This window comes from Coregonus clupeaformis, chromosome 11, assembly GCF_020615455.1.
Source record: "Coregonus clupeaformis isolate EN_2021a chromosome 11, ASM2061545v1, whole genome shotgun sequence".
In the NCBI taxonomy this organism is placed as follows: Eukaryota; Metazoa; Chordata; class Actinopteri; order Salmoniformes; family Salmonidae; genus Coregonus; species Coregonus clupeaformis.
The window spans coordinates 29,909,338-29,923,832 of record NC_059202.1 but is presented as its reverse complement, the minus strand read 5'-3'; the positions used below and the strand labels follow the sequence as shown (position 1 = coordinate 29,923,832).

The 14,495-nt window shown below is 44.6% G+C and overlaps 1 protein-coding gene across 1 annotated transcript in view; it reads left to right on the top strand.

Annotated features, from left to right (window-relative positions):
* Nucleotides 1-14,495, top strand: part of LOC121577132 (A disintegrin and metalloproteinase with thrombospondin motifs 20-like) — a 142,054-nt gene that overhangs the window by 92,433 nt on the left and 35,126 nt on the right. Inside the window, exons 16-27 of the mRNA XM_041890920.1 lie at nt 721-816; nt 1,903-2,069; nt 2,229-2,358; nt 3,689-3,815; nt 3,955-4,165; nt 4,429-4,593; nt 4,992-5,162; nt 6,205-6,432; nt 7,288-7,452; nt 7,959-8,222; nt 8,570-8,731; nt 9,190-9,366. Of these exons, the coding sequence (XP_041746854.1) occupies nt 721-816; nt 1,903-2,069; nt 2,229-2,358; nt 3,689-3,815; nt 3,955-4,165; nt 4,429-4,593; nt 4,992-5,162; nt 6,205-6,432; nt 7,288-7,452; nt 7,959-8,222; nt 8,570-8,731; nt 9,190-9,366 (2,063 nt within the window). The remainder of the gene's footprint in view (nt 1-720; nt 817-1,902; nt 2,070-2,228; nt 2,359-3,688; nt 3,816-3,954; nt 4,166-4,428; nt 4,594-4,991; nt 5,163-6,204; nt 6,433-7,287; nt 7,453-7,958; nt 8,223-8,569; nt 8,732-9,189; nt 9,367-14,495) is intronic.

Genomic DNA, 14,495 nt, shown 5'->3' with positions numbered 1-14,495 from the left:
TTCTAACCCTGTCCTCTCCCCTCACTCCAATATCTCTGTTCTAACTCTGTCCTCTCCCCTCACTCCAATATCTATGTTCTAAGCCTAACCCTCTCCACTCCCCTCACTCCATTATCTCTGTTCTAACCCTGTCCTCTCCCCTCACTCCAATATCTCTGTTCTAACCCTCTCCTCTCACTCCAATATCTCTGTTTTAACCCTAACCCTAACCCTAACCCTCTCCTCTCCCCTCACTCCAATATCTCTGTTCTAACCCTCTCCTCTCACTCTGATATCTCTGTTCTAACCCTAACCCTCTCCTCTCCCCTCACTCCAATATCTCTGTTCTAACCCTGTCCTCTCCGCTCACTCCAATATCTCTGTTCTAATCCTAACCCTCTCGTCTCCCCTCACTCTAATCTTTGTTTTAACCCACTCCTCTCCCCTCTTTCCACCTCTCACCTTTTCTCTTTCACCTCTTTTTCTTGTTCTGTTTCTACTCTCTTCCTCCCTCTTCTCTCTCACCGCTTCCCTCTCTTCTGCTCAGTCTCTCCTCTCCTCTTTCCTCGACCCATGTTGGCCTGTCATGGGACACAGTCCCAGGGAAATTACAGGGCAAGCGCCGGGCAGGGGAATAATAACATATTATTTTACGGGTGGGTCTCTCTCTCTCTCTCTCTCTCTCTCTCTCTCTCTCTCTCTCTCTCTCTCTTTCTCTTTCTTTTTTTTCTCTCCATCCAGGTTACAACACAGTGGTGCGGATCCCTGCAGGAGCCACCAACATCGATATCAAACAGGTCAGCTACTCTGGGAAGCCGGAGGATGACAACTACCTCGGTGAGTTTGTGTGTGTGTGCATGAGTGATGGTGTCACTGCTTAGCCATGGTGCCTCACACCAGGCCAACTCACTCACAGCCAGTTTATGACAAATTCTTTCTAGCTATAGAGGCTTTAAAGGTGTTTATTGGTGCGCCTTTAAATGGTAGGCACCATTCAATAAGTCATTATATACCAGTCAGAATGTAAATGGAGGAAGCATGGCGGGGCCCGGGCCCATATGGGCAGGGGATAAGGGATAGCTGGGAAAGCAAACGGTGTGTCAGAACGAGAGGAAGATGAATATGTGTAGAAAAGGTGTTAATTAGAGGCATGTATAGCCAGGCCAGATGAAAGTGGATAGGGGCTGGGTGAGATGGGCAATGGCTGTGTGTGGGTGTATGTGTGTGTTAGCCACTGAACTTTTCTCTCACTGCTGGAGGGTGTCAGTGGTGACTGCCAGAAGAGGTGTTTTTGTCATTGGCCATCACACACCACACACACAGGCAGTCAGCGGTTAAAGAGGACTAGCTGGGGTCCTCCGCTGGTCGTGTGCAGACTTGAATGTAAACAAAGTTGTGCCTAGAGACCTAATCACACACATTGTTTCAACATGGGCTCTCTCACGTTGTAATTACTGCATATTTCTCAGAACCATACTTCTTGTGTGTTGAAGGGGGTAGTTGGTGTTTGGTTGTTAGTGTATAAACAAGGGTTCGTTCAGCATGTGTGCGTTTGTCTTTTGTGTTTGTGTGTGTTTTTATGCACTTGTTTGTATTTCAAGGCAGTGGAGCTACTTTGTTAGCATTGTAATGCCAGTCGTTAAGGAGAGTCATGCAGTCTAACTCCAAATGACTGCAATTTGGTGCCACCCATGTTTCAACATACCCCCTTGCAACAATGGCATTGCAGAACATTATTGGTTTGAAGTCAATGAATGTTTACATACAGCTTGGAATGACAAAGCTACTTTCCCCCTCAAACGATTTTCCAAACCTGAAACCCACAAGACTCAGAGTATTTAGCAAATAAAGCAGTTTTTCTCCAATGTCTTGAGGCATTTTCTTTATATTTATTTTTCCTCTTTTTTGTTTGTTTCCTTTCAGCGTTATCTGACAGCCATTCTAACTTTCTCCTGAATGGGAACTTTGTGGTGGCCATGTTCAAAAGGGAAATCCCCTTCAAGGGAACTGTCATTGAATACAGCGGCTCGGACACCAAAGAGGAGCGCATCAACTGCACTGAACGCATCGAGGAGGAACTCATCCTACAGGCAAGGCTGTCTCTCTCTCGCTCTTCTGTTTGTTTCTGTCTTTCTCTCTCTCTCTCTGCTTTCTCTCTCTCTAGCTCTCTCTGTCCCTCTCTCCTCCCGTCCCCCATCTCTCCTTCTATATTGTTATATATAGTATTTCCCATATCATTGTTGTCCTAGGTCCTGTGTGTGGGGAACCTGTACAACCCAGACGTGCGTTACTCCTTCAACATCCCCATCGAGGAGCACAAGGAACAGTTTGTGTGGGACCCCTCGGGCTCCTGGCTGGAGTGCAGCAGCATGTGTCAGGGTAAGGTCATAGTTGTCCACCCAGTTACCCATGTGTCAGGGTAAGGTCATAGTCGTCCACCCAGTTACCCATGTGTCAGGGTAAGGTCACAGTTGTCCACCCAGTTACCCAGGCTTCAGCCCCCACCTCCCCACCCCTCCTATAAATCAACCCACCTCCTCTGCTCTGACCCGGTTGATCACATCCCAGTACACCTTCCTTAGCCCTGAGCCTGCCCTCTAACCCTACTGAGCCAATGAATATATATTTGAATGGACAAAGCCATCAATCACATGACACCATTCATTCCTATGTGAAGACTCAATAGCGCATTGAAGCCAAATGAAGTCAGTTAAGATGGCGTCACATAAGACATAACATTTGCAGTTTGAGCTACTCCAGGAAGTAACGTTGCAGGCTAGCTCAGTGCTGCTGCCTCTCATTGAGTATCTCAAGTTGAAGGCCGACCAAGGTACTGCAGGCTGCCATTGGCAACTAAATTATCCTTATAGCTTCTTCTGTGTGCAAATTTAAAATAAGCTGTTCAAGGACATACACCTGGTGTATTAGAAGCAAATATTAGTACCATGATTGTCTTCTATTCTTTTTATTTTTTTTACACAAAGATTGACCACAAAGATTGCAATTTTTCCATTCACTATAATGGGGGATCCTGTTTTCTGCAAACAATACCTGCAGTACCACGGTCAGCTTTGAGCTTCTGTGGCTTCAATGAGAGGCAGGTTAGCGTTTTTCATCATTCATCTTGTTCTGGAGGCAGCTCTGCAGAGTTGTCACTAGCTGGCACAGCCACAAAGTCATACAATCTGATTTGAAACCTAACCGTAATGCCTAAACCTAACCTTAAATTAAGACCAAAAAGCAATTCTGGTTCATTAAGTTTTACATTATATCCAATTTTGACTTTGCAGCTGGCCTATCTAAGGGCAAATCGCTCAGTTCTGCCACCAGGACAAGACTCATGACAATAAAGGTCAACCTGCCAATGAGAAGGGGCAGTTGTTCTCCCCTGTTCTGAGCACACTAAATCTCTCCTGGAAATGTATCCTAGAACAAGGGGCTGAGACTTCCTGTGTCTCGCAGCACACAGCATCATTAGCAGGATCCAGTGGAAACAGTTTCATCCCAGAACCCCTAATCCTATTTGGACTGGGACCCAATCGCAGAGAGTTAATCAAACAATTTAAAGGAGGTGGAAATGTGATCTTTGGCGGTCGATCCTAGCCAGATCGGATCTAATTCAAGATCTTGCGTGTGTTTGTGTGTGTGTGTGTGTGTGTGTGTGTGTGTGTGTGTGTGTGTGTGTGTGTGTGTGTGTGTGTGTGTGTAGGTGAGCGACAGCGCAAGGCGGTGTGTGTGAGGAATAGTGACCACCTGGGGGTTTCTGACCAGCGCTGTGAGCATCTACCCCGTCCCAACGCTGGCACTGAGCCATGTAACACTGACTGTGAACTCAGGTAGATACAAACACACACACACACACACACACACACACACACACACACACACACACAACCAAACACACACAACCAAACACACACACACTGTTAATATATATCTGTAAAACAGACACTAAACCACATAGCCTGTTTGCAGGTGGCATGTAGCAGGGAAGAGTGAGTGTTCTGCTAAGTGTGGCCCTGGCTACCGAACCCTGGACGTGCAGTGTATGAGGTACAGCTTGCTGAAGAGGCAGAGTGAGAGGGTGGAGGGGAGGGCCTGTTCTGACCTACCCAAACCCCAGGCCAGAGACGCCTGCCATGGGGACTGTCTGCTCAAGAGCTGGCAGTACAGCGCCTGGTCCCAGGTCAGTGGAAACTACAGTCAAAGACACACATCATTACAATACCAGTTTTCATGATGTGATGCTATTGCACATTGTCTTGAAAAGCAGCCCATTTTTAATTTAGTCTTCTCATGCATGACAGGTGTTACTATGTTACTATAAGTGGACATGTGATTTAGATTACAGGTAGTAGAGAGTATTTTGTACATGTTTGATGCAGTGTTTTTGTTAGGGTTACAAGTTGAATGGTGAATCTAATGCTGAGTGTTGTGTGCACCATTCAGTGTTCTAAGACATGTGGTCGTGGGGCTCGTACCAGGGACTCCTACTGTATGAACAATCTGGGGAGGAGACTGGTGGACAGGGAGTGCAGTGACTACCAGAGAATGGTCGCCGAGAGCTGCAACGACCAGGCCTGCCCTGACTGGTCAGCCAGCGAGTGGAGTGAGGTACGGGTCACACTTCACACACACACAAGTGTGCACGCATGCACGCATGCACACACACAAACACACACATACACACACACACAGTACACACACACACATGCACACACAGTACACACATTCACACACTGTTACATGCACGTTAATAAACACTTCTATAAACACACATTATATAAACATTCATATAAACACATAATAAAACACACATAAATATATACACACTTTATAAAGTATATGCGTATTGATGTAAACACATCACATTTGCTCTAACATGTACACACACACATACACACACTTTGAGGATAACATTTTACCCATTTTACACACACAATCACACAATCGTCCTCCCCACTCACACCCTTCATAACCCTGACCCTATCTCTCCCTCTGTCCCCTCCCAGTGCTTGGTGACGTGTGGGAAGGGGATGAGGCACAGGCAGGTATCCTGTAGTATGGGGGTAGGAGAGGAGAAGCTGAGTGAACACTTCTGTGACCCCAACACCAAGCCTCTAGCCGTGGGGAGCTGTCAGCTGCCAGAGTGTGCCTCCTGGCAGGTCGGGGTCTGGGGACCGGTGAGTCCAGATGGATGGATCTGCGCGTGTGTCTGACAGATTCAGGTTCTCGTGTGGTTGAATCTTTGTGTGTGAATAGGAGTGAATGTGCAAGAATGAATGTTTAAGTATGTAACATTGTAGTGTGTGTTATTTATGTGTCTGGCTGCACATGTGCTCTGCACATACATCCCCTTCCTTCCCAGTGTGTATATGTGGTGTGTATCTGTGTGTGGGGTCAGATTTACTCCGACAGGATATGAGGGCAGAGTGAGAGCACTAGGGGAGGAAATGGCATCTCAAGTCAGAGCACACCACTCCATAACTCACCAGACTATCAGGTTCCCAAACTGCCTTAGACGGAGTGCACACACAACCACACACACAGACCCTGTGAGTCTGCTAGTCCAATACTTCCTCAGCCTATATACACACATCTTGTCTGGTGTGCACAAGCCAGTAGGGCCGGAATGAATGGATTAATTAATGTCTTTGACTATTCATTGACTCAACTGAACATGATAGTTCTATTGACAGAGCTGGTAAACAGTATATCTGGCTGTTAATTCCTATGTAATCACAATCTACTGCCCAAATAAACCTATCCTGCAGCACTTCCTCCACACACACACACACACACACACACCTTAGTCATTTAGCAGATGCTCTTATCCAGAGCGACTTACAGAATAAATTAGGGTTTAAGTGCCTTGCTCAAGGGCACATCGACAGATTTTTCACCTAGTCGGCTCGGGGATTTGAAACAGCAACCTTTCAGTTACAGGCCCAACGCTCTTAACCGCTAAGTTCCCTGCAGCCCCACTAGGCTACCTGCCGCCCCGTTAGCAGAGATCTGGGGGAGAGGGTGGGCGTCTGGGAAGTAGTAGGGTTCAACTACACTGAGTTAGAATGGGCTTGGCTGGGCTAGACTATGTGAGCTGAGTTAAAATTGCATCCTTCATTGAAGTAAACACTGATCTGCCAAGGTTTTAGTGTCAATCCTTTTGGAGCCTCGGGCCATCGTCTAACCCTATGTGTCTCTCTCCTGTGTGTGTTGTTGCAGTGTGCAGTGACGTGTGGCCATGGTTACGAGATGCGGGCTGTAAGGTGTGTGTCGGGGGCGTATGGGGACACGGTGGATGACAGGGAGTGTAACGCTGCATCCAGACCCAGGGACAGCCAGGACTGTGAGATGGCACCGTGTCCCTGGGCCTCTCCTCAACACAGCACCGTCCGCCCTGACACCTCTGGTCAGCTCCTCACACAGTGGAGATACGGCTCCTGGACCACAGTGAGCACAGCAACCGCTCACACACGCACAAGCACACACACCAATAGGCTTATACACACTCACGTACAGTAGCTCTCTCTGCCTCGCCATCACTAACCCTCAGACTGTACATATCTAGTTCACTGGTCTATAGAATGCAGCACTCCCCTGCCTCACACACACACACACACACACACACACACTCTCTCACCCTGGTCTCAGCAGTCTCAGTCAGCCCTGTCTGGGTCTGGGCTGAGAGTCATCTGTATGTCTGTAATGTTTTGCATTGTTTCCCAGTGCAAATGAAAAAACTGATCTCTGTCTAAACATGAGGCTGTGGTTTCAAACATGAATCTCAGTCTGTCTGTATGTCTGTCAGAGAGGCTGTGAGCTCGCATGTCAAAGAGGAGACTAGCGCATTGCCCTCAGGAGCGATACTGCCATCCTCTCGTGTGAAGTCATGGGAAATTTGGTGTAATTGGTATGATTGTGATATTTACATTTGTATTTCAGATGGTGCCTTTTGATCGGAGTAGGTATTCACCCCTTGGCAATGTTTACTATGTCCTCCTGTTGAGTTTGCCCGGGTGCAGCTAGAATATCACCAGGTGAAAACCTCATGGAGGAGTCTCGTGAGAAGATAGAGAGACAGAGAGTACAAATGATTCATTCTAATGCATTTGTCACAGAGTGTCTGAACCGGTGGCTTAAAATGTAACCTTTATCAGTTCATTGACAATAGACTGTTGTTATGCACACATCTTCAATGAAACACATCAGCCAGTATGAGTTAATGTAAAGTGTTTTATACGAAAGTTTGACACAATGTAACTCCAATCTTGAATGTTTGTGGGTTCCTCTGTGTGCCTGTTTCAGTGCTCTGTCTCCTGTGGGAAGGGTAAGCGTGCCCGCTACGTCAGCTGTCGGAATGCCCAGGGTGGAGTGGCAGACGAGTCCTACTGTGCCCACCTGCCCCGGCCCCCAGAATCCTCAGCCTGCTTCAGCCCGTGTGGCCAGTGGCGCTCCTGGGAGTGGTCTCCTGTATGTTACAGTTGTTGTCTTTTTTAACCCCATTACTTTTATAAGTATAAATATATGTAAGAGTAGCTATTATGTCTTTACTACTGAAAGAATGCATCACTTAATTTTTGTTGTTGTTGCTATGTATGTCTGATGATTTGATCTTCTCACTGCTCTCTGCCCAGTGTTCAGTGATATGACCTTGTGTCTATTGTTTGCCCAGTGTTCAGTGATATGACCTTGTGTCTATTGTTTCCCCAGTGTTCAGTCATATGACCTTGTGTCTATTGTTTCCCCAGTGTTCAGTGATATGACCTTGTGTCTATTGTTTGCCCAGTGTTCAGTGATATGACCTTGTGTCTATTGTTTCCCCAGTGTTCAGTAATATGACCTTGTGTCTATTGTTTCCCCAGTGTTCAGTAATATGACCTTGTGTCTATTGTTTCCCCAGTGTTCAGTGATATGACCTTGTGTCTATTGTTTCCCCAGTGTTCAATGATATGACCTTGTGTCTATTGTTTCCCCAGTGTTCAGTGACGTGTGGTGTGGGCCGGGCCACCAGGCAGGTGGAATGCAGTAACTACCACCACCAGGTGGACGAGTCATTCTGCGACCAGGACGAGAGGCCCAGCGCAGAGCAGGAGTGTGCAGCCACCCCCTGCCCCTCCGTGTACCACCAGAGGCCCAACGACCAGCCCTACAGCCCCCACGACCCCGCCAGCCACCCGGGCCACAGCAGTTGGAACGTCCCCTCGGCAGACAACCAGTGGAGGACGGGACCCTGGGGAGGAGTATGTACAGTACCATGGGGCCAGGAGTTTACACTGACCATGTCACCTGACCAGGGAAAACTCTGACCCCTTGTTGTAGGCAATAGGGCTGGGAGGAGGGATTCCTGGTCAGGCCACGTTGTCAAGAAAAACGTCTGGGCCTATGATACCATCTCTATGCACTGCTCTCTCCATCATCTAATTGTCTGACTGCATTTCTGTTGTATCTCACATTGTGATCGCTCACTGTATTCACTCAGACAGATAGTAAGGATGTGACTAGATTGCAGCTGGTAAGGTAGTGTACAGGGTGTGTACAGAGTTGTGTGTGTGTTTCCCTCTGTAACACACTCTGTGTCCATCCGTAGTGCTCCAGTACGTGTGCGGGGGGCTTTCAGCGGAGGGTGGTGGTGTGTCAGGATGCAGAGGGTCGCAGCACCAGCCACTGTGAAGAGAGGGTCAAACCTGCAGAGTCCAAGAGCTGCGACTCAGGACCTTGCCCTCTGTGGAACTACGGCATCTGGGGAGAGGTGAGGGAGAGGCTATACGGACATGCCTGGTGCCCAAATCGATGACGTATGTCGCGCAGCTGAGAGTCGAGTGGAGACGACTGACTGAACCGAATCCGTTTGTCTCCACTCGACTCTCGCTGTGCGACGTACGTCATCAATTTGGGCACCAGGCATGTCCGTATAGCCTCTCCCGAGAGGTGAGTACACAGGCACTACAGGGACTATGTACGTCCTTAAACAGATATGCCCTGTTAAAGCTACAACAATACAGTACACTGCTTAACTACAGATACCCATTTCAGACTCCTGGGCGTGTATTTCAATAGTCTAAAGTGGCTTCCTTTCCTTTGCACCTCCTCTTCATCTACTCCTGCCCTGAAAGAAGAACTATTGAGATACTGTACCAAGTAGCCTTCCTTTAACTCAATAGTCTTGCTAAATACTAAGTGACCCCCTCTTCTCTTCTCCCCTCTCAGTGCACCCAGACGTGTGGCGGAGGCAGGAGGACGCGCCAGGTGGTATGCCAGCGGCCCAACGGACAGAGACTCAACGACCACAACTGTGACGTCCTGGATAAGCCTCCTGACATGGAGCAGTGCAACCTGCACCTGTGCCCAGGCAGCACATCCTGGCACCGCCGACCATGGAAGCCGGTACGATAGTACTTCCTCTTCCCCTAACTCCTCCTCCTCCTTAACTTCCTCCTTCACTGGGGCGCGTCACCATGAGCCGTGAGTAGACATGGGGGTGTGCTTAAATTACAGGGAGTGTACTTCTGGTCCATCTACTATCAGCTAGAGGCTAGGGGCTAGCTAACTGTGTTTTAGACTGTAGGAGAGTCCATCTGTAGGAGTGTCAATGGAGTGCTAGGTTAGGATAGCCCCAGCCCACCCACACTGGGCCCTGCAGTGGCATGGTGCTGATTAGAAACAAGGGGGAAAAAGAGCACACACAGGATGCTGCTCCACATTGGGAATTGTCAGAAACACATGGTTCCCATTTGGAACTTAGGCTCCAAATTAAAACTATAAATTAGAAGGACAATGTTGTCCAACAATGCCATATATTTGTAGAGGCGAGTGAATAACTCGAAATATATTTATTTCATATGTGAAGCGTGAAGTAAACGTTTTTTTGTGATTGCTGTCTCACCCTGTATCCGAAGTACACAAGTGTATATTTGTGTATAAGAGTTACCTTTATCAAACAGCAACAAATGAATGTTACTGTATTTTGTGTATGTATCTTTGTACAGTATGATTTAAGTTTTAGCGGCTAGGTTTCATAACTGAATATGACATTTTACTGGTGCTTTTTGGTTGGATCTCTTACGTCTCATGAATAATGACAGTTTGTACAGAGGAAAGTACTTTCAAAACAACAGTATGTTTTGTTAGTATTTTTTATATAATGAAAACAGTTTTTTTTAAAGACTCATAAATTAAACGTTAAATGCCGTTTTCAAAATGGTGCCATCCGTCTTAGAATGTTATATTCTAGATATTTTCAGAGTTCTACCATCCCTATGTAGCCATCACGTAACAAGGTGTGCTCCTAAAGTTTTAACTAACTGCCAATGAATTATAAGTACAAAATAATAAAAAACTGTAACTATAGGACACTATAGATAGTCTAGATATAACACTGTATTTTAGGGTTCAGTTTGAAATGGCAGATATTTGAAATTCTTAGACACATACTGTTACTGAAATACTGTAGGAAAAAAGCTATATTGCCAGGCAAATATCGGGCACGGAAAGTCATGTACAGGAGTAGCTATAAAGGCCAGGCACTCACCTTCTACACTTCTGGTATCACAAAACTGAACATTGTACAGGGATCACTGTTCGGCAAAACACTCAACCTCACCTCAGAATATACTCTCACCCTCACCAGTACATGTGTTGTAATTTTTCCATCTTGTCGTTAGTGTGTTAGTTGGTCATAGTGGCACAAGTGATTTAAATATTTGCCTTGTATGGTGGGCACTTTGTCTCTACTGTAAAACTGCACTATAGTACAGGAGAAGTTTACATCAAAATGATGTTTACAGTGGGGTTTCTATAGAAACACCAGTCTGCCATTTTGATGTCATAAGTCAGCGAATTAGAGCCCTTTTGTCTTTGCCTCTGATAAATTGGCTGTAGGTGCTGTTAACAGATTGACATAACAGTCAATCTGTTAAGTACCTTGTAAAAGTTTTCATCCCCCTTGGCGTTGTTCCTATTTTGTTGTATTACAACCTGTAATTTAAATGGATTTTATTTGGATTTCATGTAATGGACATACACACAATAGTCCAAATTGGTGAAGTGAAATAAAAAACATAACTTGTTTCAAAAAGTTCTAAAAAATAAATAACGGAAAAGTGGTGCGTGCATATGTATTCACCCCATTTGCTATGAAGCCCCTAAATAAGATCTGGTGCAACCAATTACCCTCAGAAGTCACATACTTAGTTAAATAAAGTCCCACCTGTGTGCAATTTAAGTGTCACATGATCTGTCACATGATCTCAGTATATATACACCTGTTCTGAAAGACCCCAGAGTCTGCAACACCACTAAGCAAGGGGTACCACCAAGCAAGCGGCACCATGAAGACCAACGAGCTCTCCAAACAGGTTAGGGACAAAGTTGTGGAGTACAGTATCAGGGTTGGGTTATAAAAAAATATCTGAAACTTTGAACATCCCACGGAGCACCATTAAATCCATTATTAAAGAATGGAAAGAATATGGCACCACAACAAACCTGCCAAGAGAGGGCCGCCCACCAAAACTCACGAACCAGGCAAGGAGCGCATTAATCAGAGAGGCAACAAAGAGACCAAAGATAACCTTGAAGGAGCTGCAAAGCTCCACAGCGAAGATTGGAGTATCTGTCCATAGGACCACTTTAAGCCGTACACTCCACAGAGCTGGGCTTTACGGAAGAATGGCCAGAAAAAATCCATTGCTTAAAGAAAAAAATAAGCAAACACATTTGGTGTTCACCAAAAGGCATGTGGGATACTCCCCAAACATATGGAAGAAGGTACTCTGGTCAGATGAAACTAAAATTGAGCTTTTTGGCCATCAAGGAAAACGCTATGTCTGGCGCAAACCCAACACCTCTCATCCCCCCGAGAACACCATCCCCACAGTGAAGCATGGTGGTGGCAGCATCATGCTGTGGGTATGTTTTTCATTGGCAGGGACTGGGAAACTGGTCAGAATTGAAGGACTGATGGATGGATGGATGGCGCTAAATACAGGGAAATTCTTGAGGGAAACCTGTTTCAGTCTTCCAGAGATTTGAGACTGGGACAGAGGTTCACCTTCCAGCAGGACAATGACCCTAAGCATACTGCTAAAGCAACACTCGAGTGGTTTAAGGGGAAACATTTAAATGTCTTGGAATGTCCTAGTCAAAGCCCAGACCTCAATCCAATTGAGAATCTGTGGTATGACTTAAAGATTGCTGTACACCAGCGGAACCCATCCAACTTGAAGGAGCTGGAGCAGTTTTGCCTTGAAGAATGGGCAAAAATCCCAGTGGCTATATGTGCCAAGCTTATAGAGACATACCCCAAGAGACTTGCAGCTGTAATTGATGCAAAAGGTGGCTCTACAAAGTATTGACTTTGGGGGGGTGAATAGTAATGCATGCTCAAGTTTTCTGTTTTTTTTGTCTTATTTCTTGTTTGTTTCACAATAACAAATATTTTACATCTTCAAAGTGGTAGGCATGTTGTGTAAATCAAATGATACAAACCCCCAACAAATTAATTTTAATTCCAGGTTGTAAGGCAACAAAAGAGGAAAAATGCCAAGGGGGTGAATACTTTGGCAAGCCACTGTAGCTGGTTGTTTATGTAGTTTGTTACATGGCGTATCAAGATAAATACAGTCTAATATGGTGTACAAACGTCAAACTATGTAATCCAGTTTTTAAACCTCTACAATTTTACTGTAGATTTACAATGTGCTTTTCATCTGAAAGTCTGCTCAAAAGATAAAACCAACTGAATTGGCATCCACAAATCTCGTACCAACTGAAGCACACAAATACCTCTCTCTTATGATATTGTAGTCATTTGTTGCTGTTTCACTTTTTTCTTGGGCCAGTTTCTATATTTCTGAAGGATTTTTTCAAATGAAAGGTATTTATTTGTGTACAATAGTTTATTCATTGTTGCAGCTTTAATGTTGTATTTGTTTAAATTTAGATACATGTAACACTTGGATTGAACTATCTGTCATAACCTTCGTAATGCTGTCATAAACCTGACCTGGCATCCGATAACTGCTCCATACATTTCAAAACAATTCATTACTAACTACCACATCTTGCTTGATGGCTAACCAGCCAGTCAACATATATTATATGATGTCCTTCGACAGCATGAAAAACATTAGTAAGTGAAACATGGTTTCCCAAAGTGTCATGATGTGTGTGACAGCAAAGTGCAGTCTTTCTGACACATAGTTCAGATGAAGTGTTACCAAAATGGCTCTGTGTTTGTGTTGACCGTAAGCTCTCCTGTGAGGTCCACTCTGGGCTCTCTCTCTCTTGTTCTCTTCCTCCTATTCCACATTCCTTTGTCTCCGTCTGTCCCAAGACATTCATTTCATCCAAGACTCCTCCTTAGCCTCGCCAGCCCAGTCACCCTTCGCGGCTCCAACTTTTTTACCCAAGGTGCTCAGTGATTGTGCTGTGGGGCAACAGTGCATTGCTTTAATTTTTTTTGTTCAAATGTTGTTAATCTTTTTCTATTTATTTAGTTCACATGCAAAAATACATGTTGAAATAGCTTTTCCCACTGTAAAGAATATTAAAGAAACATAAAGGTTGTGAAATGTGTGTTGTTTTTCAATGTGTTATCATGCTGTAATAATTGCTAAGTGTTGTATTCTTTGGCAACGACGTTTGCTCCATAACTTCAAAGTCATAGTGTTGAGCATTTACTTTTTATGCTCATCATAGTACAGGAAACAGCATCATATGTGCTCTGTATTTTTTTGTTTGTTTATACCATATACTGTCTAAAAGATATACTACACTGAGCAAAAGGTATTGAGATATAAAGGCCCACATCCTAAAAGTTGTACACAGGCCAAACAAACTTCAGACACAAACTTCAAGATAACTGTTTCGGTTGAATTATATCCCTATAGCATTTCATACACAATATATGATACCTGCAATATTTGTTGATACAAAGTAATGCATCAATGTCTATCATGTTCTTTCTTAAACAGACAAATATATACCATTGCAGTTCCTCCTCATGTCTCTATACAGCTAATCTAGAGCCAGCAATCGGAGTTTTTCAGAATAGCATAAAAGTGTGCTTTATAAAATGGCATAAACAGCATAGATTAAAACCACACTAAATATAGTGTAAAACAGACTGCAGGCTTTTTCATATTGTTATTATGTTTTTATTATCATTTTATTTAGCAAACACTCAAGAGAAAACATACTCCAAATCAAACTTTGGCACAGGCTGGCACATACATCTGTTTACAATTGTAGAAATAGGCCTCTCTCCGTAATGCCTTTGGCTGGAAACCAACAGAGTATTGCGTTTTATTACAAGAATAATTGGTATTAATCAATGTTGGCAAGTTTGTTATACAGTGGGGAAAAAAAGTATTTAGTCAGCCACCAATTGTGCAAGTTCTCCCACTTAAAAAGATGAGAGAGGCCTGTAATTTTCATCATAGGTACACGTCAACTATGTCAGACAAATTGAGGAAAAAATTTCCAGAAAATCACATTGTAGGATTTTTTATGAA